Below are 24520 nucleotides of genomic sequence, written 5' to 3'. Positions count from 1 at the left end.
GGAAAAGGCAGTGTCCCTTTCTTGGCTCTTCCATGGTTAAGGAAAACAACCGGACAGAGCTTGTGGTGGACAACATCAGCAAAATGGACTGGGCAGCTGGAGGTGAGGAATAGACTTCTCTGGAGCACCCTGTCTGTGTCTGATGAACTCTCCCCATTCTTCCCTTGGCTGCTTTGCTGTTAAGGATAGTCGTGTCCAGTACAGCAAGGGTGGAAGGCAGGAGGAAGGAACAGGTCTCTGAGAGCTTGATTTGCTCTTGCTTAACTTACCCAAAGATGTCTTACAACACTTCTCTCATCAGCCCAAGTCCTAGAGAGGATCCCAAGGGTGGCGGTTTCTTGGAAGAAAGCAGTGGTGGGGGTGATGACAGCAACGACCTGGGAGGGGACAGCCTGGTCACGGGGCCGCTGGGTGCAGTGCTGCTGGTCATGTGCCTCACTGGGATGGTGGGGAACATCTACACAGTGGCAGTGGCCTCTGGCAGGGTGGCAGGCTGCTCAGCAGGCTCCTTGGGGGTCTACATGATCAACCTTGCCCTGGCTGACATCCTGTACCTCTCCACCATCCCCTTTGTGGTTTGCACCTATTTCGCCCACGACTGGTTCTTCGGGGATGTGGGTTGCAGGCTTTTGCTCAGCCTGGACCTCCTGACCATGCACGCCAGCATTTTCCTCCTGACCGCCATGAGCCTGGAGAGGTACTGGGCGGTGGCCCAGCCCCTGCGGGCCCGGCGGGCCAGCAATGCCTGCCGCAGGCTGGCCAGCGCCATCCTCTGGCTCCTCTCGCTCCTGCTCACGGCCCCCATGATGGCGATGACTCGGCTGCGGGAGGGGGACGGCCCCCGCAAGCGCATCTGCGTCCCCACCTGGACGCCATCGGCTTTCCGGCTCTACCTGACCGTGCTGTTCAGCACCAGCGTCCTGGCACCCGGCGCCGTGCTGGGCATCGTCTACGCCCGCCTGGCCCGGGCGTACCGCTCCTCGGCCTGGGGGCTGGGGCTGCCGCTGCCCGGCCGGGCCCCGGCGCGGCGGCTCCTCTGCAGGATCTCTGCCATCGTGGTGGCCTACTGGGCCTGCTTCCTCCCCTTCTGGGCCTGGCAGCTGGCCGGGCTGTACCAGGGACAGGGGCTGGGCATCGGCCCCACCGCCCAGGCCTACCTCAACTTCGGTGTCACCTGCCTGGCCTATGGCAACAGCTGTGTCAACCCCTTCCTGTACACCCTGCTTGCCAGCAGCCACCGCCGGCGCCGTGGCCGCACTGGGACAGGCATGGCGCGGCCTGCAGTGCCCTCGCAGCAGGCTGCGGGGAGCCACAGCACCCCCCTGGCTTTCAGGGAGCTCTTGGGGTCTGTGAGGGAAAGCGAGGGCTGAGCAGGCTGGGAACATCTGACCTTTGGCTGGGTCATGTTGAGAAATAAAAGTGTGCCACCTTCCATGCCAGCATGCAGTGTCTTCCATCAATGTTGTTGCAGTGCTTTCCCCTTTGCATGGCTGCTCATCCTGCTCATCTGGGTGGGGAGAGTGCTTGTCTCAGGGATCCTGACTTCATCCTCAGATCCATCAGCTCTCACACACCTTGCAGCCTCCACCTTGCACAAGGCTGGGGAGTGGGTGGAAAGGAGCAGTCAGCTTCGATATGTCTAAATTATATATCTGGGGAACCTTTGCCACCCCTCATCTCCTTGCTAGCAACGGGCCAAGCCATAACAGTCAGGACAACAGTGAGTCATAGATTTCACAAGAACAGTGAGTCACTGCAAGAAACAGCCAGGCGAGCAGGAGACCTCACTAAGGTTCATACTCCTGTGGTAAAGATAACCCTGAGCTTTCTTCAAGAAACCGTCACAGAAAAATCTTTGAAGAATCTAAAGAAAGATTGCCAAGCGCAATTAAGAGGCATTGCGAGATTCCCCTGTAGTACAGTCCGGGGAGTCCAGTACATTTGCTTAGCTTTCAAGATCAGCCCAGCAGAGGCAGCTGCAAGGAGAGAGCTCTCCTCTGTCTCCATCATGACAGTTCATGGCACCCTCACCAGCACCATGGCCCTGCTGTGGTTGAGGGAAACACCCATTTCTGTGGCCTACCAAATGTACCTGTCTGCCAGACTGTGCCAACACTACTGTGTAAACTGAGCCAGGTCTCTTGCCTTGAGACCATCTAGCCTAGCATGGCTCATTTCCATACTGCTGAGCCTCTCTTCTCCAGAAAGGATGGCTTCATCCTTATCACGCCATGGGAAGAGTCCCCAAGCTTTGCTGTCCCCCTACCATGCCTATGTGCAGGGTGGCAATGCTAGATGTCACGTTTACAATTGTAGACGGAGCCTTAAAAAGAGTCTGATGTGATCATCCAGAGCAGATGGGCTTTGGGCAACACAGGACTTCAAGAGGGATCCAGCTGCAGAGCCTCAAGTTGCTTATACAGCCCAAGTGCCCCTACCTTTCAGCTAAGCTCTCATCTTATCTCTCTTCCTTCTCAGACTCACAGTTCCTAGCAGCCCAGCCTCTCTCTGCACGGGCACCCAGGACACAGGACCTGGCAGAGCCTCATGAATTATGAAATAAGAATGGCAGGTACAGCTGCTGCAGGGGAAAGTCCCTGTTCTCCAGCTGCTCTGGAGACTGCTTAATGTGAGGAATTAGCCCAGCCAGGCCTGCAGGGAATTCTGTAGTACATCAAATTGCTAGTGCTTTGTGTTGCTTGTGGCCAAGCCTTTCATTTCAGAGCGACCTGGTAACTGCTGTGCACTGTGAAGAGGGCAGATCCCACCTTTCCTACACCCACTAAGCCCAGCATGCTCAGCAGCAGCACCAAGCCAGCATTAGACTGAGAGACCCCAAGGCAGCTATGAGTAACATCAAACATGCCTGACTGCCTCAGTCTCCTCAGAGTCTGGCTTAGTTTAGACTGAGAAGTGCTCACGTTCATGTGGGCCAAGTAAAACGGGAATGAAAGCATAGAGCACACATCCTTAGCATCCCACCCTCCAGCTGGACATTGCTGCCTCCCTCAGCTCTGGATGTGAACAGGCAAAGCAGAAGGGGCAGAATAAAATCAGACACCTCCACGTTACTGCCCTCCTGTGCCACAGCACACTTTGTGCTCCTACAGTTACTGGAAGAAAGGACTTGGATGAGGAACCCTCTACATGCTCGGCCACACCCAGCAAGGCAGCTTTTCTGCTGACTCCATACAGCAGTAAGAGGTCCCAAGCAGACACAGGAATGGGAATTCCTACAGTGTCTACAGAAGGCTGCAGCCAAAACTAGCACAGCTGAGGACCTCCCCTCTTCCATGCCCCACTAGACTCAGCTAGCCCAGCCACTCAATGCTGTCTGATGTCAGCCAGGAGTGCTTAGTTTAGGTAATTCATTCAGGCAGTGTAAAGTGTCAGTCTAGACCTCAACAGCTTGTGACCTTGCTTAAAGGATGTTTTTACGCTCCTCTGAGTGACAATTAGCCCCAATGCCTCCGCCTGCAACTCTCCTTGGACTTTTAACCTGTGTTTTCAGGCTTTTAACCTTCATTCTCTTCTCCATCCATGACTTTCAAGGCCCAAGGCTGGGCAATTGCTTCCACTTAGGGTACTCCAGCAACACTGGCTACCCCATCCACCCACTCCCAGCAAGGTGCCCAACCCATGAGGACTTGCAATATTAAACAGATTAGATTTTGAGACTTAATACATCAAAACTCTTATTTATTGATTGCTTTTTCTGTATCTTTGAGATGGAGGTGTCAGAGGAAGTTATTCCCAGCTGATGGACTGGAGTGTGAAGTCCCCTTGTGTATCAAAGTAGTCAAAGACAGAGAGGTTAAGCCGGTTCGGGAACGTGAACTGGTGGCCTGGCAGGTGGACTGTCACATCACTTTGGTTGACAGCAAAAGTGATCTGCAAGGCAAAGTTAGAGAAAGTTTCCTTGAGCCTCTGCAGCACTGCTGTGCCACCCTCTGCTTCACAGGGTGAACAAGCTCAGCAGAATAACCTGTTCAACAGCAGGAGTGTTACTCTGGTCTCCCAAGAGATGCCCATTCCTTGCTCTGTTCAATAGCAACATCTTTGAGACAGATGGAGCTTAGACATTTGATCCCCACCCTCCATTAGAGCTCAGAGCCCTGAGTGGTGGCACTGGCCAAGCAGGAGAAGCCAGCCAGCTCCTGTACAGACAGCCCTTGCAGCTGGGTGTCCTGTGCCAAACACCCTCCCTTCACAGCATGTACAGAGAGTCTATATACATATATAAATGTTTGCATGGCTCACCTCTGCTGTGCCCCCTTTCTGGAAAGGAAAGACAGCCTCCCTGTGCTCTGCACCCCACTCTTCCACCTTCTTTGAGTTGCACACGATGGTGTTCACATCGCCATGAGCATCAAAACGGGGATTGAAGTGAAGTCCAAGGAGGGTAGCATCCTTGCCCAGATTCATCACAAAGCTGCAGAGAAAAAAAAAAAAGGCAGACATCAATACAGCTGAAAAAAATAAAATCAATACTATGGTAGCATGTTTCTCATTACCATGAGCACCCCTGGGTCTGTTTCTTCAAGCCCTGCCGAGGGTAACGTAAGAGAAACCCTCTGCTAAATTGCACAGCTTCCCTAAAAAGATGATGCTGTAAGAGGCACGTTTTTGGGGTGATAGACTGCAGAGTGCCATCCCTGGGAGAACACCACTTCCTCAAAGCTTTTAACAAGAGAAAGGTTCAGTACACAGTGCCCTGAGCAGACTTCTCACACACACAAACCAACTCTCAGGGAGTCGGTTGCTTTCCATAGATTTCCTTTCAGTCCTGAACAGTTAGCTAGTGCTGCATCCTGCCTGACAGCCACTGCCTTCTCCCCATCCTGCAGGCAGCTGAAATAATTACCATGTCATTAGCTATCCCAAAGTATCTGCAACAGCAGTGGGAGGAAGTTTCCTAGCCTTGTGTCCACCTTGCCTTCAGGCCTCTCACCCAGATGAGAAGAGGCACATTATTTGACAAGAGAAAGCCTGGGAGGCTTCACTCAGACAGTACCAAACTTCAAAGGCACTGGGAAGAGCTGGGACTTGTTTCCTGGAACACCGCTAGTTCTGGTACAGCAGCTACAGGCTCCACCTTACCTGCACAAGGGCTGGGGGCTGCTGCACAGGCTTCACTGGGACCCCAGCCACTCCAATCCCTGCACAGTTAGGGGTACATTTCCCCTTCAGCCCACCTGCCTGCTCACCACCTTTCTTCCTCCTTTCCCCACTGCCATGTGAGAGCACCAAATCCACTGGGGCATGGAAATGTCCCTACTCCTGGCATCTTCGTGCAGGGGAGAGGATGTGGTGGAGCAGATGATCTCAAACCAGATCTCAGTATAGACACGCTTCCATTTCCTTCACCCTGCACTAGAAGGATGTGGTCACTGCCAGCATGTGCAGCTGGAACTTCACATCTGCTTTGGCTTAGCCCCTTGGCAGTACTGTGTCTGCAATGTGCATTAGGTGATGACTCACTGGAAGCACTGCTGGTGTTAACCCCTTCTCCTCTTGTCCCCAAGGGACAGAGTCCTTTTGCAGACCCCTCAGTGCGGTGCCCTGGCCATGCCTGGGCAGCACAGCACAACTCACCTCTTGGCATTTGGTGCAACTTTCCCCTTGACAGTGAGGCGCTGGCCAGGCTTGAGACCCAGGTTGGTGCACACTGGTCCCTGGGGAATGTGGAAGCAGAGACATTAGCTCAGTACCTGCTAGCTCACTTGTTCTGAATTGGCAGCTTTCCCTGCTGCCTCACAAGACATGCTTTGCTTTGGACCCACAGAGAAACAGGGAACCTCCCTTGCCCTAGGGCAAGGCAGCAAGGACATCCCAGAGAAGTTACCCCAATCACATGGTACCTTTGATTGGAGCTCGATTTCCTAATCTGTCTCCTGCTGCTCTCATCAACATCTCTGTATTTCACAGCAGGGAAGTGTAAGCACCTGCACACTCCAATCACACCCACCCCATCCCACACACACCCATGTGCCTTGCGGGTCTTGTGTCATCCCACACAAATCTGTCTGGGATGGATGGCATGGATGGAGACTCCACTCCCTTCCCCTAGCTCGTGTTTGAACTTCAAGCCTTGCCCAGGTCCAAGGACTCAGACACCTTGCTTCCCTTCTCCCAACAGCTGCAGCTTTTTTTTTATGTAGGTTCAGTATTTGCAAGAACATTCTTCTCCACAGAGATACCTGCCCTCCACCTTCTCTCTAGGAGGACCAAAGCATCCTGGCAAACTCATATGTATTAATTTTTCATCACAGCAGAGCCAGGACCTCAAGAATACTGAAAATCTTTTCCTATCCCACCTTAAAAAATAAGCTTGCACTTGGGACAATCCCTGCTTAATCAAGTCAAAGAAGTGTAATCACTCTTCAAACACAAGCATCTCCCAAGCACAACAGCTAAGGAAAGGATCTTGGAGATGCAACTCCCCTACTAAAGCAGGTTCACATACAGCAGGTTGCAGTGTCATGTCCAGGTGGCTTTTGAATACCTCCTGAGCAGCAGACTCCACAACCTCTCTGGGCAGCCTGTTCCAGTGCTCAGTCCCCTCACAGTGAGGAAGTTTTTCCTCATATTCAACTCTAACTCCCTTTGTTTCAGTTTGTGCCTCATGCCCCTTCCCCTGTTGCTGGGCAACTCTGTAAAGAGTCTGGCCCCATACTTTTGATACCTGCCCTTAAGATAACCTCTCTAGCTTAAGGTACTTGAATGCAGTCCTTGACATTCACAGAACACTTCTGTATGGCACACTCCTTCCAGGAAAGAGAAGAATAACAATTCAATGACTCATGAAAACTTCAGCAGAAAGCAAGCAGCAAGGCTGCCCAGAGAAGATGCTCAGACAGCAATAAATGTTACTGCAGCAGCTTCTCCCGACTAGAGCTGCAGTAAAACAGGTCAGGACTCAACCCAGGGAGGATCCCCACACGTACTGCCCCAAAGGGATCCTACAGGAAAAAAGAACCAGAACACAAAAGAGCAGCCAGCACTCTGTAGCGGATGCAGCAGGCACCCAGCTCTTACAGGCCAGCACAAGCACCCTCACACCCAGCCAACACAGTCCCACCTGCAGCAAAGCTGCCCCGTCCCTTTCCCTACTCACGCAAGACATGGTGCTGCTCTGCAGGGTACTGCTACTCTCCGCTGAGGCGCAAGGGTCCCAGGCAAGTAACTCCCGGAGCCCCACCCTAGCCTTTAAATAGATGGAGAGCTGAGTTGTGCCAGCCCTTCTCCACCCCAGGCACCAATGGGAAGGGGAGCAGGGTTGGTTTTGGGAGGAGGGAGGGTCTATTAGACAGAGCTGCCTCCTCCCACACTCACCCAGCCTCCTCTCCAGGATGCTGAACACAGCCCTTCCAAGCAGGCAGCGGGCCACTCCAGGAGGAGATCCAGCTGTGTGTGGCCATGAATCCAATGGAAAATAGTTTTACAATGAATGTTTTATTATCCAAGGCTTTTATCCCACATGGAAAATGGATCAAGACTTGGTGGGAAGGGTCTTCAGCTCTAGTTAAATCAGGAGTAGAAGAAATGTCACTGAGCACACATAGTGCCTCAGAAGCTCTTTGTAGTCCAGGTGAAACCCCAGTAACAGAGGACTGAAGCTGCATCCAGAGTCACCCAGCTGCAATATGATTCCTTTCTGTCCCTGGAGACTGCCCAGCTGCTGACCCAGCCTTTACCACCCACTTTTGTAGGTATAGGAACAAAAGGTGGGAAAACAGTCCTTTTTCTACAGAACCCATATGTACCTTCAAAACTGTACAGTTTGTCTTGGCTGCAGGGCTGAGTGAGTCAGGAGGAAGCAGCCTTGGAAGGTTGGGAAGAAATTATCTGGAAATGTGCCATGCCTGGCTCTTGATTCTACCCTGAACACAGCAAGGGGCCCGAGGAAGAAGGGGATGGGGGCAAAATGCTTCTATCACAATAAGCCATAGGATCTATATGTCTTTTATCTGCCTCTGTGTTCTCTCTGTGGCAAGTATGATTCACTGGGTGAAAGGATTCCTTTGGAAAAAGTTACCCAATTACTACATGGCTCAACTGTAATTACACTGAAAGAGGAGGGAAAAATTCAGGCAGTGTGCCAAGCCTGTGGCTTAGAGCTCTCCTTGTCTTGCATATTTGTCTCTAAGTCACAAGACACTCTGTGATTTCCTTAAGAGGCCCAGAACTGAAACTCTCTGAAACAATTTTTTCTTCCATGACTGTGAGGCCCATCGGTTCCCTCTCTGCTGAGGACGTGAGAGTCCCCAGCCCTGTTACCCCCCTCCAGTATGACCCCTGAGGGTGGCACTACTGAGTACTTCCAGCTGATGCCATCAATGCCAGCAGAGGTAGCAGGGAGACCCTCTTGCCTGCCTGTTGGAGAGGGCAGAAACAGGCCCCAGACTTTGTCCAGGTTGCTGATCACTCCGTGACACAAGAGGCCTAGAGTAAAGGCCAAAGTGGTCTTCTCTGCTCTGACAAGCCTGCTCCCCCTTTCTCCTTCTTCACTTGCCTTGGGGTTCAGTCTTGAGCCTGATCAAGGGATCATGTGGTGCAGGACAAAAAGTGCTCCATATGAGGAGGAGAAAAAGTAAATAGAGTCAGCCTCCCTCTACTTGGGATGTGTGTGTTATTAAATCAATTCCTTTCAAATCCAAGGTTTTGTGGGACTAAACCCCAGGCATCTCTCCAAGTACTTGAGCTGCTGCTAGATCCATGGTCTAGGGGACTGGACTGGTCATGACTATTGGATGGGGAAGGGAAATGTGTAAATATTTGCTCTCTTGGAGATGGAGGTGGAGGAGGCCTTTTAAAAGCTATGGGGTAGGTTCTGTGTTTTCTGCAGCATTTCTGGCAGCTGAGCACTGTGACCAAACCTTAGCAGCCACCAAGTCCTTGAGTTATGTCTGTCCAGGGACCTTCCTCCAAATGCTGCTGGGGAAATTAGAGACCAGCTAATGGCTAAGAGATGATAATGAAGGAGGGGCTACCATTCCAGAGAAGGTGCTTAAAGAGCTTTTCACATCAAGGAAATTCAGGTTCCAAGCTTGAGTCTATTTTGAGCAGCCTGTATTTGTCTAATAGAAGTCCAGGTGTCTCCACTGGCTTTCATGAAACCTTGAATTAAATGGCATTAGCACAACAGGCTAATACCACAGCAAGGGGGCCACAGGGTGTCCCATTGCCTGCAGGCCAGGGGCCACCACCGTCAGGACAATGTCACATCTGCCTTCCTGTTGGAGACATCGTGTTGAGATGACAAACTCTAAAACTTCAGCATCAGCATCCTCACAAGGGATGGCTGAACTGAGGGGAGGAAAGGTCCCTGCTTATCCTGGTGTCACAGCAGGCAGGGATGGTGTCCCCAGGTGTACTGACACCACTTCACCACACTGGAGACACAGAGGTGCTTGCCTGTGATTTTCAGGAGCAATGTGGTGTAGGAAGAGCCACTGTGGGCTGGGAAGGGTAGAGCCAGACTGTCTAGAGCTGGCAGTCTTCACCGCCTGTCACCTCCTTCCTTATCAGTGTGCAGTGGGCCAGCCAGGGGATGTGCCAGCAATTTAGCAGCCCATTTGATCTGCAAAGGATGCAGATGAGGAAGATGAGGACAGATCACAACAGACTAGAGTGTTGTGGGCTTGTGTGGGAACTCTACACAGGGTCAGGGCTCTTCTCCTCCACCATTCCTGCCTCTCCTCACCAGAAGAGCTTTCCTGCATAACATTTCAAATCCTAGCTTTGTATTAGAGGGAGAGTCACTGATCTGCATTGTAACTTGGGGGGCAAAGGTCTTCTTTGCTCAGTCCAAAGGGAGTGAGTAGATGTGATGCTGTTGCTTCAAACAGCGCCCTTGTCCATGCCAAACTCTTGGCCAGAGGGAGCCATGAGTGTGGAGAGAGGAGTAATGACTGTGGGATATGACTTCAGCTGTGCCTCACCTTTGGTTATGAGGGTGAGGCAGGTGGTGTTTGCATCTGCACCTGCTTTCTGCAAACTGGGGTTGTGTCCTAGACAGGATGGGGCCAGAAAAGGGAGTGTAGAAGAGCCAGCTGCCATGATGGGACAGACCAAATTCACACAGATGTTCAAGCCCAGGCATCACAGCAAAGACCCCATCAAGCATGTACTATGCTAGGTGTAGGCACCCCACGCAAGTCCTGACCATGGGCACCTCCAGTGTGGCCTGTGCTTCAGTCACCTGCTTCCTGGGAGCAACTGGCTAACCTCTTACTAGCCTTTCCTTGCACAATCTGCTCACTGTCCTTGGAAAGTGCAAATTGCCCTTGTGAACAATCCCAGACAGTCCTTGAGCTTTTAATGCCTTTGGGGCCTGAACCCATCCCCCAGTGCTGGCTGTAACTCAACTTTCCCATACAAGGGGCCAGATATCCCAGTCTGTCCCTAGGGCTGCTCATGGTGCTCCTTGGGGCTCTTTTCTCAGGGCCTCAGCCATCTTCCTACACTCTCCTTGGCACTCAAAGATCCCAGGCTGATCTCCCCATGCTGAGATGGCACGTTTTCTTGAGATCACAGCCTCCCTCATGGACATCCTCACACCTACCAACCTCCAAGCTGCAATACACCTTAGGTTGAAGAGGGAAACATGATTGCTAAAAGAGAGTTTCATCACTGTGAGTAGCTTTGATTTAGAGCATGCCTTCTGGTCTGGCTGATAGGCACCGGTGTGCCTCAGCATAGCCAGACTGGTGCTGCGGGCTGAGGGCTGGAGTCCAGCTGGTGCAAGCTCTGGGGTTGAGCTGGAACATGGGCCGAGCCGAGGGGCAGCTCTAAACAAGGTGGTTTGGCAGCTGCCAAAGGAGAAACTCAGTCAGGCAAGTGTCTGAAGCAAAAGAGCAAACATCTGCCCCAGATCTTCTTGTGAGGACTGCAGAAATAGAGGGGGCATTCTCACTGATGACCTAGGAGGAACTGGGAAAGGGCCTGGCTGAAAAGCCTGTGGACCAAAGCCCGCTTGTACATTGTGCTCTTCAACTGGCAAAAGCCTCTTTTGGCTGCAGTTACTCTTGCAGTGATTTGCAACACCTTTCCACTGGGAGGGAGCCTTTTTACCTGTTCAGCCACTTTGTATTATGTGGCCTGTGGTACTTTAAACTAAGAATTAGGTGTGCTAAACTCAGATTTATTATGTTGCGGACACAGAGCCTCACATCAGGAATGAGCCACAGCAGGATCTCCCAAGCTTTGACTGCTGAAACATTTTCAACCACATCCAATTTCCTGGATTAGGAGCCGTCTGTGAGGCTCCAACTCCTGCTGACTCCAGAATCCCTGCTTTCATTAAATCAGTATGGAAATATGTTCCCAAGTGGTGAAGATAATCCTGCAAATGTTATCAAAGCGTACCTGGACAAGTGATTTATCTGGGCGAGCCTGATGTTACAGCTTGGGGAAGCAGGAATGACTCCTTGCACTAATGATGCTGGGATGTGTTAGACACACCTCTAAGTGTATTCTGAAAGGTTCCCAAACCCATGGTCCCCACCTCCTCCCCTGCACCTCTGGCTGCTCACACTGGGCTCCATCTTGCCTCTTGGAGTGCAAACTCTGCGGTCTTTGCAGCGCTTGGTGGGGAAGGGAGTGCTCCTAGTCTGTCAGTGGGGTGGCATCCCTGTGGCTGTGGGATGGACACAGCACCCTGACCAGGGAGGCAAGGACAGAGCTTGGTGCTGGGTCGTGGCCATGAGCAACATGGACCAGCCTGTGTCAGCCCACGGAGGTGGCTGGCCCAAGCTGTTCAAGTGCTGTCCTGGCATGTGAGACCAGCAAGGAGACACCCACTGATGAGGGCTAACTCCTCTGTCTGCTGGGGTGACAGGCAGAGGGACTCCTCACCTGACCATGCTGGAAATACTGACAGCACAGCAAAAAAGCCTTTGGTTACCTTGGAGTGAAGGATCCCAACTGCCAGGCTGGAGCATGGGTTAGCAGATCTTTAATCAGGAAGGCTCCAGGCCATCTGCTCTTCAGTTTAAGGGCGCTTGGCCCGGGGCAGCACAGCAAAGGCAAGTCAAGGAGGAGCGCTTCAGGAAAGCACCTTCTTGGTTTTGACACAGAGGTTGCTCACAATGACATAGCCTGGACCAGTGGGTTTCTGCACGCAGAGTATTTCCAAGAGCTGCAAACACAGGTTAAACAAAGCCTGGCAATTGCTGCTGAGCTGGAGTGGAACAGCAAACTGGGAAGAGCTGGACAGTGAATGGAGCAAGTCTTAAGTTCTGTTGTGAACAAAGTACAGTTAGGAGCCTCATACAACTCTGACTTTGAAGCCGATAATATTTTTCTTATTTTAAAAAAAGCGGAAAATCTACTTCTGACCGGTGGCATGAATTTCCAATTTTCTTCAAATAAATCAAGGCAAAGACATAGAAGGAAAGGTAAAGATAAAACTGAAAGTGAGTTGGGGTTCAGCATGTGTTGTTCAGGTTGTGTGGGCTCTGAAGGCAAGGCTTCAAACCTACCCTATTAGAAATGACAAATTTTGAAAGCAGGGCTGCAAGCTCAGCAGATGCTGACTATAGAGGGGCAAACGTTGCCACTGCTTGTCTGGATGTTGGCTAATGACTTCCAGAGGGCCTGCACCACGCTGCAGGACTGAAAAGTATAATTGTGCTAAAATATGACGCCAAGAATTATTCTTGTGCTGCTCATTAGTGCTGGAAGTTCAAGGGCAAGGAAATGTTTCATCACAGGTGTGCCCGAGCAGGAGAGCTGCTGGCTATTGCCTGACTGTGGCCACTGGCTCTGTGCTGCTGCAACACCCAAATTGGTGTCCTTGAGGTGCCTTAGGAACCTGCCATTTATTGAGCCTATTTCAAGCCTAGAAATAACCTGCTGAGGCATATTTGCTGTCTCATTTTTTGTCTTTTGTTAAAGTGACTTTTGAGATGCGCCAGGCAGAATTTGTTTGCTGTACTTAATATGCAAATTGTAAGTGGATGCTGTGTTTGAACATGTTGCAGCAACCCAGGTGCTGGTTTCAGGTCTTCCAACAAACAGTGCTCAGGAGAAATATGTTCATGGAACACAGGCACGTCCTTCTCCAACACCCTTGAGACCGAAACTCAGCTGCATGCCATTTTTCAGTAAGCAATGTGTGTAAAAACCAGTGTGGAATGATAATCCCGAAGAAAAGGGTTGCCGTGAGCAGGATTTGCTGCCAGGAATGACAAGAAGCCTGAAAACACCTGTTTGGTATTTTTTTGTGTTTATGGGAAGTGGTACCTAGGGTGTAGGCTGTGATATTTGTCTCCACACATGTCAGAAACAGCAGCAGCAATGCTCAGGAGGTGAGACCAGCAGGGAGCCTGAGCACATCAGGTTTTACTCCCTGAGACAAACCCTGCTTGGGCCATTGCATCTGCATTCATCTGCAGCCAGCCCACAAGCCCCTATTAGGAGCACATCTCGTGCTTGGAGAGCCTCCAAAGCACATGGGACCACAAGGCATCAAGAGAGCTGAGCAGAAGCCAAGGCAGGCAAAAGACCAGCTTGGCCTTTTCAGAGGGGAATGGGGCCCCACCAGACAGCAAGGGCTGGAGAAAACAGGGACAGAGCTGTTTCTGGCAGGGACAGAGCTGGTGCAGCCTGGGACTGTCCTCCACAGGGGACCGTCAGTCCCCCAAAACACCCTTGGGGCGTTCCAGTAACATGTGCCATCCTTCACTGGATGCCCCAAACATTTAGGGGTCTGTGAGCTCTGTTAGGCAGCTGCTGCCTGCCACCCTAGAGCCAGATGGAACAATTATCCTGGTAAGCTGTCTGTTATCTGCCAGGATCAGCTGCTGAAATGGGAGGGTGTTTCAGCAGGGCTTGGCACCCTCATTTTCCTGAGGCTTACACTATTGGGGGGGGAAGAAAGTGCAGGGCACTTTCTGATGCTATCACAGTTTGGAGGCTGTGGAAAGCACTGGGATGTGTCATTCTCTGCCATGCTGCTGGTTCCCACTCCCTTGCAAGGGGGCCCAGACACTTTTGAGGCTGGTGGGCATGCACACATCATTGCTGTGGTGAGGCTGTGTTGCTCTTTTGGGAGTTTTTGCAAATGGATCCTTCCAAAGAAGCCCTTTGCAGAGCCATCTCTGCTGCTGCCACCAAGAAGATCCACCACCCATCATCATGTCCCTCACAAGGGTCTGCTCTCCCTCACCTCTGGCTTCTCCAGCTTCCTTTGCACCCTGGGCAGAGAGCAGGTGCTGAAGCAGCCCACCAACACCCAAGCTGGGCTTTGCCAGCCTGCAGCACCTGGGCAGAGCTGACCATTGGTGCTTAGCCTAGTCCAGGTGTCAACTGTCCACACCTCATGCAAAAGATAGGATCCACACTAGGGATCTCCTTGGTTCCCTCCTAGAGATCCTGAGCGGGGGCAGGTTCACAGCAGCAGCTGGAGGGGTGGTAATGCAGGTCATTTTGTCAGGAGCATGAGCTCACACACCCCCAGCACAGGCAGCACAGACGTACTCTCCCTCTCCTGCCCTGTGTTCCTGGGCAGAAGCTCCTTTCCCAAACAAAAATCGGGTCATTTTTCAAGAAGAAGGCCAAGGACCAGCTCATATCCCAGTAGAAGTGGGTGACTTGTGAGAAGGGCGGGAGGCATGTTGATGCACTTAGTGCCAAAGTGCACAACATGGCTTTGTTCTACAGGGTTGTAGTCTTGCTGTCGTTGTGATGGACATGGAGGCCAAGCACTGACAAACTCCTGCCTTTTGCTGAAGGGGTAAATCTTGCCATGCCAGCCAACTGCCCGACCGTGTGTTAGGTGGGGGGGCTTTTCTGTGGGACAGTTTTGAGGATTTTATGAAGCATATTTAGCTCATGGGCTGCTGGTTGAGAGATGTTTTGGTAGAGATTGAGCAAGGAGTTGATGAGATGTAATATCAGCTTCTGATTCACCTTGTCACAGTGGGAACCTGGGGGAAGAGGGATGGACGTTCCCTTGCAGCATCCACACACCAGTGCTTTGGTGGCAAGTGCTGCTCATGTGAGCATGAAGCCTGCTCTTCTCACCCAGCATGGAAGGTAAGGGAGGGTCCATCAGCCAGCCAGGTGGTTTTGGACATAGCCTCCCTTCCCCATAGGCAGCTAGCCTGTGAGACATGTCCACGCTGTCTGTTCAACCCACAGAGGGCTCACCAGACACACCATGAAGCCAAGGGCCACTGCACCATCTAAAAGTTTCCCTGTACAGGGTGGATTATGTTCAAAAACCATGGAGGTCTGAGAGGTACTGGCCTCCAGGTCCTCAGGCATTTGCTCCAGAAGCAGGCAACACCTGGGATTCATTATTTCCATTCCCACCAAAGCAAACAGGGGAAAACCAGGGAGGTTCTTCTGGACTCTGCACTGGCTATATTTAGTCAGGCAGGTTCAATTTGTGATATAATCCACCTCCTCTCTTTTAAAGGGAAGATGGAAGATGAGAGAAGTCCCCAGGTCAAGCCCATGATAAGGAGGTAACCTTACAGGGAAAGCTCCATCTCTGCAGAGTCTGCTGTTGTGTAACCTTGCCCCGAGTGGGACAGGACCTTTGCAGGACCTAGCCCTAAGCCAAGCCCTGGGCAAGGCATCCCCCATACCAGGCAGGGTGAGCATCCTGGACTTGTTTCACTGGCTCTGCTGGGAACAGAGGGAGATTGCTGCTGGCAGGAGCAATCCAAGGGCCACTGCTGGGCGCAGATGTTGGTTGGAGCACTGTGAACTTGGTGCTGGGCAGCCTCAAAAGAAGGCAACTTCTTTAGAGCTCAGTTTTGGCACCCCATGAAGTGCCTGCAAGCCCAGGGGCATGTGGAGAGGTTCAGAAATGGGGGCCAGCCTCCACACCCCTCAGTGACTGCCAATCTACTGTCTGTTCAGGATAAGAGTTGCTGGGGGGGAAGTCTCCCTGGGCAAGCAGGCATGAGCCGTGACTTTCTTGGAGAGAAAACAAGCAGGGGGCAAAAGCCCCAGCCCTCCCAAAATGCACCCCTTCTTAACAATGGTACTGTCAGCAATGACTTGTGCTGTGTGACAGAGCTCCCCATGGCTCCTGGGGACTTATCTAACCCCTAACAAGATGCAGGGACACACGCCATTCTGACAGTCCTTCCCTGGAAAACAAAGGCATTTGTCTCTCTTTATGGTGTTCTGTTTATTTGGGGGAAAGGGAAGCAGAAACAGCAGAGAGCAGAACAGGGCCTTGCCCCACGTGGTGCTTTATTCATCGGCCCTGGGGGTGCAAGCTCAGCTTTGTGGGCAGGGGATGTTTTACCTGCTGAGCGAGTCCATGAGGACCTGTGCCCACTAGCAGGGATGGGCGAGCAGGGATGAGTGGTGGAGGGGGAGCAGGGTTTGAGAGAAGGACCCATCAGGTCTGGTGGGGCCGGGGTGCTGAGGGACAGTCCTACGAGAAGACAGAACTGCTTCTCCATGCAGGAAGGCTTGGGTCTGAGGAGGGTGGTCAAAAATACCATCAGCCTGTCAAAGTTGGCCAAGGCACTCAGTGTTCCCAGGCTGGCAACACAGCCACGCCTGGTCCCCTCTCAGAATGACCCAGCCAGTCTCTTTGCTTGGGTGCCACAGAGGGAAGAGGGCTCTGTTCCCCCTCTCCTCCTGCAGGGCTGAGGGCTGTGGGATGACTGCCTGCCATGCTTAACTCTCCCTGCTGGTGGGTGAGGGTACCCATGAACTTGCTCGACAGGTAAAACCTTCCCTCCCTGGGAAGTCTCTCCCTGCATTTTATGACTGCTTACCTGTGAGCCAAGGATGCCTTTTTGGCAGCTCCAGGAGAGGGCCCGGCTGGGTGCGGAGCGCTGTTTTCTCTGGGATTTTATTACTTGCTTTGTTTCTCAGGGTGTCTCAGTTGGCCATCCTTCAAGCTCACCATTGCTTCATCACTATCCACTCTTTTCCTTCCACCAGCCCTGCATGGACCCCACACACAGCACAGAAACCACAGGCAGCACCTAGCACTTTCTGGAAGTCTCTCTGGCGAAAACACCCACACCTGAGCCTTGCTACAAGCTCTGTGTAGATTGAACCATCCTTGTGATGTGTCTCATGGGCTGGGAAGGAGATGGAGTTCATGCAGGGCCTCTGCTGCTGCTGCATTCCCATCTCCTTATCCCTGGCTCTGCTCAGGGCAGCCCTGACAGAGAAAACCCAACCCCTCAGACCCATTATTGGGAATCACAGGGTTGATGAGGTTTGGTCAGGTCAGCCTCAGAGATGCTGAATCTCTTGAAAGCACACAATATGAGGGAAGAGCTGACTGACCAAAGCTGGTGAGCTGCTGCTGCCTGGGGAGCAGTCTCAAGGACTGAGCCTGGATGCTAACCAGCTCCTCATCAAGATTCCCTTTGTGAAACTTGTTTCCCACTGCAGAAAGGTTAGGCTGTGCCTAGCACATGGTGCATCTTAGCTCACTTGGGAGACTGATGGTTTTACCTCTCAGGGTGAAACTGAGATGCTGGGCTCTGTATTGCTGTTCCCATACAGAAGTGGGAATGTGCTTGGCCATGCTGTGAGCTGACCATCCCTCTTTAGGCAGGAGGGTAACTTGACTCTCATGGGGACACTGGACACTTTCTGAGAAAGGCAGGCTCTTGGCAAATAATGTTCCATGAGCACTCTCTAGGCAGGGGGTGAGAGCTGCTGGAGATGGGATGGCCTAGCTTGCTGGGCATGTACTCTCCCTTTTTCAGGGGAGACTCACACATAGTTCAGAAAAGTTGATGTCCTTTGAGGTTTTTTGGCCTGGCACAGGTCTGCTAAAGGTAGAATGACACCCTGTATGTTTGTAGGGCCTCCCTCTGTGCTGAGTGCCCAAGGAAGGGTGGCTCAGCCCAGCCATGCAGAGCCCCAGAACTATGCCAGGGTATGGGTACCTGTAGTGGGCAGGGAGGGGTGAACCCCAGGAGATGCCAGAAAGCAGAAATGTATTACATTTCACAGCTGGGCTCATACATCTTTTTAGCTTTCTGTAGTATTTCTAAATACAGTATACCCTTTGGGCCCTCCAAGAGGCTGAAACATGAAATACACTGCTTTTGTTTCCTACTTTTCTTTTTAATGCAATGCTGTTCAGTCTTCTGGTTTGTGTATGGATGGTTCCAGAAACAGCATGATATCTCCTAAACAGATATCTCCAGCACTGTCATACCATGGATCAGCTCTCAGCAGCACCAGCAGTGCTGGTGGGAATGCAGGCTTAAGCATGCAGCACAAGAGAGAGTCAGAGCTGGCCTGGTCAGGGGGAGAGAGGATGGCCGGTGAGCCAGCAGTGTTTTAGGATGAGAACAGGGATCCCAAGACTTCTCAAGGAAACTCCTCCCTGGAGGATTACCACGGGCTCCTCCCATAACCCACCAAAACAATTCCAGCTGTACATTTTGCAGAATGCTGGCACACTGGCTGTTATCACAGGAAAACTGGCTGCCTGGATGAAAGCCTGCCTCTCGCCCACCTGCACCTGCACTTGCACACCTATCACAAACAACAGCCTTGCACAGGCGGCTCCCCTGGCTCCCACTGCTGGTGGCATCTCAACACCACCCTGGCTGCAGGTGGACCAAGTCCCTGTCCTGCTCTGTCTGCAAGCAGGACAAGCACTGACAGGCCCCAGCTCCCCAGCAAGCCTTTGCCCAGCTGGCAGGTTTCAGCTCTGCCTGAGGAAGTGTGGCGAGCTCTCTCTCTGCATTGCACCAGGGTGCCAAGCCCAGCTTCACTGCTGGCTGTGCCTGTGGGACTTGTGACCACAGCCCTGGCTCTCCCAGCCCTGGGAGAGCTGGGCATGCTGTGGTGGCAACCTCAGTGGTGTGACAGCTGCCCTGCTCTGGCTGTCTGTGGCCTCCTCCTGTTGAAACATCACTCCTTAAGGACAAACCTGCCGGGCACCAGTGAATGAGTTGGGATGAAGGTGAAGGCTGCCATTACATCATCAAATTTGCATTCGTGCAGCTTCCAGCATCCTGCAACCACAGTCCCAGGTGCTCTCCTTCCCCATGCCTGGCCAGCCCTGTGTAGCTGCAGAGGAGAAGGGGCACTGTTCTGTGCAATCTGACTGCTTGCCTGCTGGATCAATAACTGTCCTCCATGTGAGTCTGGAAATGGGCACTGCACATGCATTTGGGATTGCTGCACCCCTCAGAGGGGACTGCAGGTGGCTGTGCAGAGATTTAAGTACCTGAAACTACTGCTAAGGGGTTTACAGCAGTGCCTGAACAGATTACATCCTTTTTCCCTTTGACTTGGAAAGGCAAAACCGATGTGCTACAGTTCTGAAAAACAAATGAAACTCTTGTAGTGATGCAGCTGATGGAACAACGAGTAAAGCAGCAAGCAGGGTATCTGGTGTTCATCAGGAGTGGATGAAGAGTACTGCATAAGTCAGCTCTTGAAAGGAGGAAAATGTGCAAACTAGAAAGCATACATCTCTAGCAATTAAACTATAGAGCACTGGTGGAGGGCATGGTCCCCTGGAAGTATGACAGAAAATGCCTAGCACAGAAGGAGCTGATTAAGCATGCACAAAAGAGAGCTGTGACTTGGATGCAGACTGCAGGGCTGTTGGCCACATTGTGTGCCATTTGCTGTCCAGGACACAGCCTTGTGCTTGCCAGCAGCCAAGCTCTCCTGAGCGAGACGCTTGCGTGACCAAGCCGCTGCCGAGCGGAGCTGTGGGCTGAAGGAAGAATGAGCTGTGATGAGAACCAGCTCTGCAGCAGGGAGCTGCAGCTGCAGGGGGCTGCCTGCACCCAGGGAGCCAGCGGTAGTTAGGGCCCTGCAGTGTCAACAATGTCTAGTAAAAGAAGCTGACACCAGAAGTACAGCCAAAAGTACAGTCTGTGGGTATAAATCCAGCTTTTCAGCTCATGGGAAGGGGTCTTGTTGAACAACTCAGAGGAATGCAAGATTTGAAGGTGCAAAGGGACAGGATTTCACATTCTTTCCCCAACCAGCTGCCATTGATCAGTCCATATTTCTGTGAGCTCGTTCATATCAGCTGGGATGACACCCCACACCTTCCCATTCAGCTCTCCAGCCTTCAGCTGTTCACCCCTGCCTGGCAAGCCTCCTGTCTTGTCATGAAAGCATTCCTGCTGCTGAGCATCAGACTGATGTGAAAATAACTGTGGTTTTTGCAGCACCAGCTTGTGTTGGGGTTACAGATCTATGGAGAAATGCTGATGTGGAACCTCCCACTCCTTTCCTCCTACTGAGAAAGACAGACAGACAGTAGGCTCAGGCAACAGTGAAAGTGAGGTCTTGCTGGAGAGCAATTTCACCTGCACTTCTTTCTAATCAGTTGTATTTTTGCCTCTTACCATGCCCACACCGAGGCCTCTAGGTGTCAGCCAGCTGTGTGCTACAGGACAGGCTGACAGCTGGTCTTGGTGGGTTGGATGGTGACAGGGATGCCCAACTCACACAATCATACAAGGAACAGGCAGGCAGTAGAGGCCCTGCTAGTGGTAACAGAAAGGTAAAAGGAAAGAAAATATTTCATGGGAATATTATGAAATGGAAGAAAAATCTGGTGTCAATTAACTCCAGCCAGCATAATGGGAACACAATACAGGAGCCTCCTACTTCTAGATTTATTTTCAGCCTAAAGAACAATAGTCCAGAGGATGGGAGGGTGAGATCCCTAGACTGATGCCTTACCAGAGTTGTCTAATTGACTTATTGCATCTGGCATAGCATCCAAGTTCAAGAGACAAGGAGCATATAAGAGTGATCCTTTGCAGGTGTCTAGGTGTCTTACCCCTCTGCATTGCCGAACACTGCCCGGAAAAAGGAGGAATTATGGATATTAGACAGGATGCCTCCATGTTCTGAGCTTGGAGGCCTGCTGCCAGAAGAAGTCCCAGGGTAATTCATGCACTCCTTTTCCAGGTAGATGTATCTCTTTCCAAGTCACTACAGGAATCAGACAGGTTTTCCTGATGCTGTTTGTGTCCCATTGCTGGACATGCTGTCCTGGAAAACTTGTAACACACCCAGAGGAGTAGTGACAGAGATTTGAATTGCATCAGCAAGCAGTACTGTGGGGTCTGCCTCAGATCCTGCTACTTTAAGGTGTGCCAGCCAGGACCAGGTGCTACCTGCCACCCCAATCCCTGGGCTGACCCAAGGATCAGATATGCTTCTCTAGGACTGTTCTACTGCTGCTGGGTCATCAGCAAGTGACAATGACCAAGAGGAAGACTAGTTTTGTAGGAAGGTCTTCTGAGAATCCTTAATACCTTATTAATTCTTAATAACTGACAAGAAAGTAGCTCAAGAACCTGAACCAACAGGCAGATTTCCAGCAACATCAGCTCAAGGGCATTCAGAATTGCTTATGGCCAAACAGGAGTCAAACACAGTGTGGGATTGCTCAATGACATGGGTCCTTTCAGCCCTGAAATTGTTGTGGGAAGGCAGCTAATGAGACTGTGATGAATTGCAAGGCATCATGAAACAACCTAAACACAGCCTACACTCTCCTGGAGGAGTATGGCCACCCTGTCTCCTGAGCTGTGTCAGTTTCCAGGTAACCAAGACTGTGGCAGGCACATGGTCCTCTAGTTGTACTCAGGTGCTGAACAGTGGCATATTGCCATTCTTCACATGTCTACCTCCAGCCTTGGCAAGTGCACAAGTAGGGACTGGCACTGGTCCGTGCCACTCACAGGCTCTGTCCAAACCCAGTGGAATCAAAAGCCTCCAAACACTAGGCCAGAGAAGGACACCAAGTCAGGAACACCTCTGTTTCATGAAGGAAACCTTGCCAGGGCCACAGTTATGTCCCAGCAGGTGGGAAATCTCTAATCTACAGCTCACAAAGACTCTTTTTCCTCTGGCTGTTGTGCTGCAGGGATAAACTACCTTACTTGCACATAGGCAGCTGTAGTATGGCAGTGGAGTGTACCTGGAGGAAACAGAAACACAGATCTGAGTTGTTTCATCTTGCTTGAAGCAGCTCAAGTATAGGTGCAATTCCTGCCATAAATTTTACCCAGGTACCACTTTCGGTCCAGCTTCTGTGGAAGCCAAGCTAGAGGTTCAGCAAGGGCAGAAAGGCTGGCACAGGACTTTTGAATTATCTGATGAACAACCATTAAAAGGACAGGTTTCTCTCACCCCAACGCGTGAAGAAAGCATCTCAGTGCTCAGCAATATCCTATACAGACTGGAAACTGCTAGCTGCTGGAGCTGCACATCCAGCAGGCTAAACCACAGGGCAGAACAACCTGGATGGTCACAGGCAGCTGTCCTGTCATCTGGGAATGTTTCTGGCATCACATCTCCCTTGTCTCCATGCTGGAGGCTTACAGAGCTGACAGTGCTTTGCTGCAGTGGGGTACTGAAGCTACAAAGAGCAGTACAACTCTGAAAGCTGGTGCAGTCCTTAAGGGTTTTTAATTTCCCTCAGCAAGTTCACCATCTCCCAGAGAGTATAAGGAAAATAGCTTGTCTGCCAGGGGCACTTCCAATACATTATCCACACACAGTTCCCAGGCAGAGTCCAACAACAGTAGCAGTTCCTAGATGTGCATAGCCATGTCATTCTCTTGGGCTGCTTCTGGGGTCAGAGTCCATAGAGCAAATGAGGCAGCAGTAAGGAAGGGGAAAAAATGGATAATGATAGAGAGATGGCAAAGAGGAACCTGAAACCCCATGTTATGGTGGGGATGGGAAAATGCCTTGAGTAAAGAGTGAGGAGGGGGAAGCTGTGCTGCAGAGGAGGGACTTCTACCCACACTACTGCTGGAGGAAGAGTAAATGCTGGCAGGGCAGGCAGTAACAGGCTGCTGCTCCTCACCATCTCCTCCTCCTCCGTGCTCCAGCTGCTGCGGGACAGGGTGGCGCCAGAGCTGCCTGCCTTGGCAGAGGGGACTCTCACATCAGGTTGGGCAAGTATCGAGCGAGCTCCTAGGATCATGATCCTTTCCTGGCTCTGGAGGCACTTTCCCATGCAAAAAAACCTCCTCTGTCCTACCAGTCTCAACACCTTCCAGATTGTGCCAGTTCTATTACCATGTCACGTGGCTGAACATTAACAGCTTCCCAGCCAGGATGATCTCTAGTTCCTCATGTTAAAGGCATCTACTCACCGATCAATATCTTTGGGCCCGTTTGTTGTTTTCCTGAAGTGTCAGTCACTTGACCAGCTTGACACTCTTCCATGATGAAATGGCTGGCTTGCCTGATGAGAGGAAAGCAGTGGACATAAACCCTGACTTCAGCAAGGCCTTTGGCCCTGCCTCCCACAACATTCCCCTAGAGAAGGTAATGGAAGTATGGGCTGGCTGAGGTAACAGTGAAGTGGACAGGAAACTGTGAGAACATCTGGGCCTCAGGAATGCTGATCAGTGGCATAAAGTCTAGCTGCAGGCTTGTAATTAGGGGTGTACCCCAGGGGTCAATACTGTTGTATTTATTCTGTTTGGCATCTTCGTTAATGAACTGTAAGATGAGGTAGAGTGTACCCTCAGCAAGTTTGCTGGTGACACAAAACTGGGAGGAGCAGCTGACACACCAGAGGGTTGTGGTCCCACCCACCTTGATAGGCTGGGAAAACAGGCTGGCAGGAATCTCAAAAAATCCAATGATAAGTGCAAAGTCCTTCATCTGGGAAACAGTAACCCAGGGACCAGTAAATATTGGGGACCACCCAGCTGGAAAGCAGCACGACAGAAAAGGACCTGGGGTCCAGTGCTGGGTCCAGTTCTGGGCTCCCTAGTACAAGAGAGTCAGAGACATATTGGAGAGAGTCCAGAGAAGGGGCACGAAGATGACTAAGGGAATAAAGCCTTGCCCAGAGCAGGCAATGCTCAGCAAGTTGCAGCTGACATCATCCAGCCAGTGGTTGCCACAGTAACTGCACTTATGGGTGGAGGATAGGAGTTTTCTGGTCTAATCGAACAACTGCCACCTGTCTGGCTGTTGTCTCTGCTGCACGGCAGGAAAGGGCAATGCAGTTTTCTGAGGATGAGAAAATAAATACCTTTACCCACACTACACCAAGTGGGGCTTCCCATCTGCTCCACCCTCCTGTGTGCTACATTTCACAGCCCTGTCCTCCCTGGCAACTGCACTGCTTCCCTAAACACTCAACCCAAGAAGAAAAGCTGCATAAGACAAGAAGAAATCAGCTGACTTAGGCAAGAACCATTGCTTTTTTCAGTTTAAACAGCAGATGTTATCTGCAGCCCCACCAGACCTATCCCAGAGGGAACCAAAGCCTGAACCCCCTGAGGATCACAGACCCCTATTGTCAGTGGCTGAATGGATGTCTGACAGGCTTGGGTAGGGAGCTCTTTACCCCAGGAGTGCTGTCAGTCTAGTTTCCTGACAAGATCTGCTCACATGCACATCCAGTACATGCAGGAGCAATAGCAGCAGGGAGAAGCCACACAAAACCAAAGCCTGGCAGGCCTGATGGACCCCAGTGCTGCTCAATCCCCGTTCAGAGCAAGAGCAGCTGCACTGATGTACACAGGACAGAAGTCATCCCTGCCTAATACCCTCACCT

At 51.6% G+C, this 24520-nt stretch overlaps 2 protein-coding genes across 2 annotated transcripts; one reads left to right on the top strand and one right to left on the bottom strand.

The window, feature by feature from the left end:
* Nucleotides 1–185: 185 nt before the first annotated feature.
* LOC131082955 (urotensin-2 receptor-like) lies at nucleotides 186–1370 on the top strand. The gene has a single exon (XM_058023218.1). It carries the CDS (start codon nucleotides 276–278, stop codon nucleotides 1368–1370), a length of 1095 nt encoding a protein of 364 aa, XP_057879201.1. The 5' UTR covers nucleotides 186–275.
* Nucleotides 1371–3685: 2315 nt separating this feature from the next.
* On the bottom strand, nucleotides 3686–7185 carry LGALS1 (galectin 1). Its single transcript, XM_058022836.1, has 4 exons — nucleotides 7118–7185; nucleotides 5596–5675; nucleotides 4261–4432; nucleotides 3686–3891 (listed from the first exon to the last, which is right to left on the bottom strand). The coding sequence occupies exons 1-4, from the start codon at nucleotides 7124–7126 to the stop codon at nucleotides 3748–3750; spliced, it is 405 nt and encodes a 134-aa protein (XP_057878819.1). The 5' UTR covers nucleotides 7127–7185; the 3' UTR covers nucleotides 3686–3747.
* Nucleotides 7186–24520: the final 17335 nt, after the last annotated feature.

Source organism: Melospiza georgiana, chromosome 4 (assembly GCF_028018845.1).
Source record: "Melospiza georgiana isolate bMelGeo1 chromosome 4, bMelGeo1.pri, whole genome shotgun sequence".
In the NCBI taxonomy this organism is placed as follows: Eukaryota; Metazoa; Chordata; class Aves; order Passeriformes; family Passerellidae; genus Melospiza; species Melospiza georgiana.
This window is presented reverse-complemented; position numbering and strand designations above follow the sequence as displayed.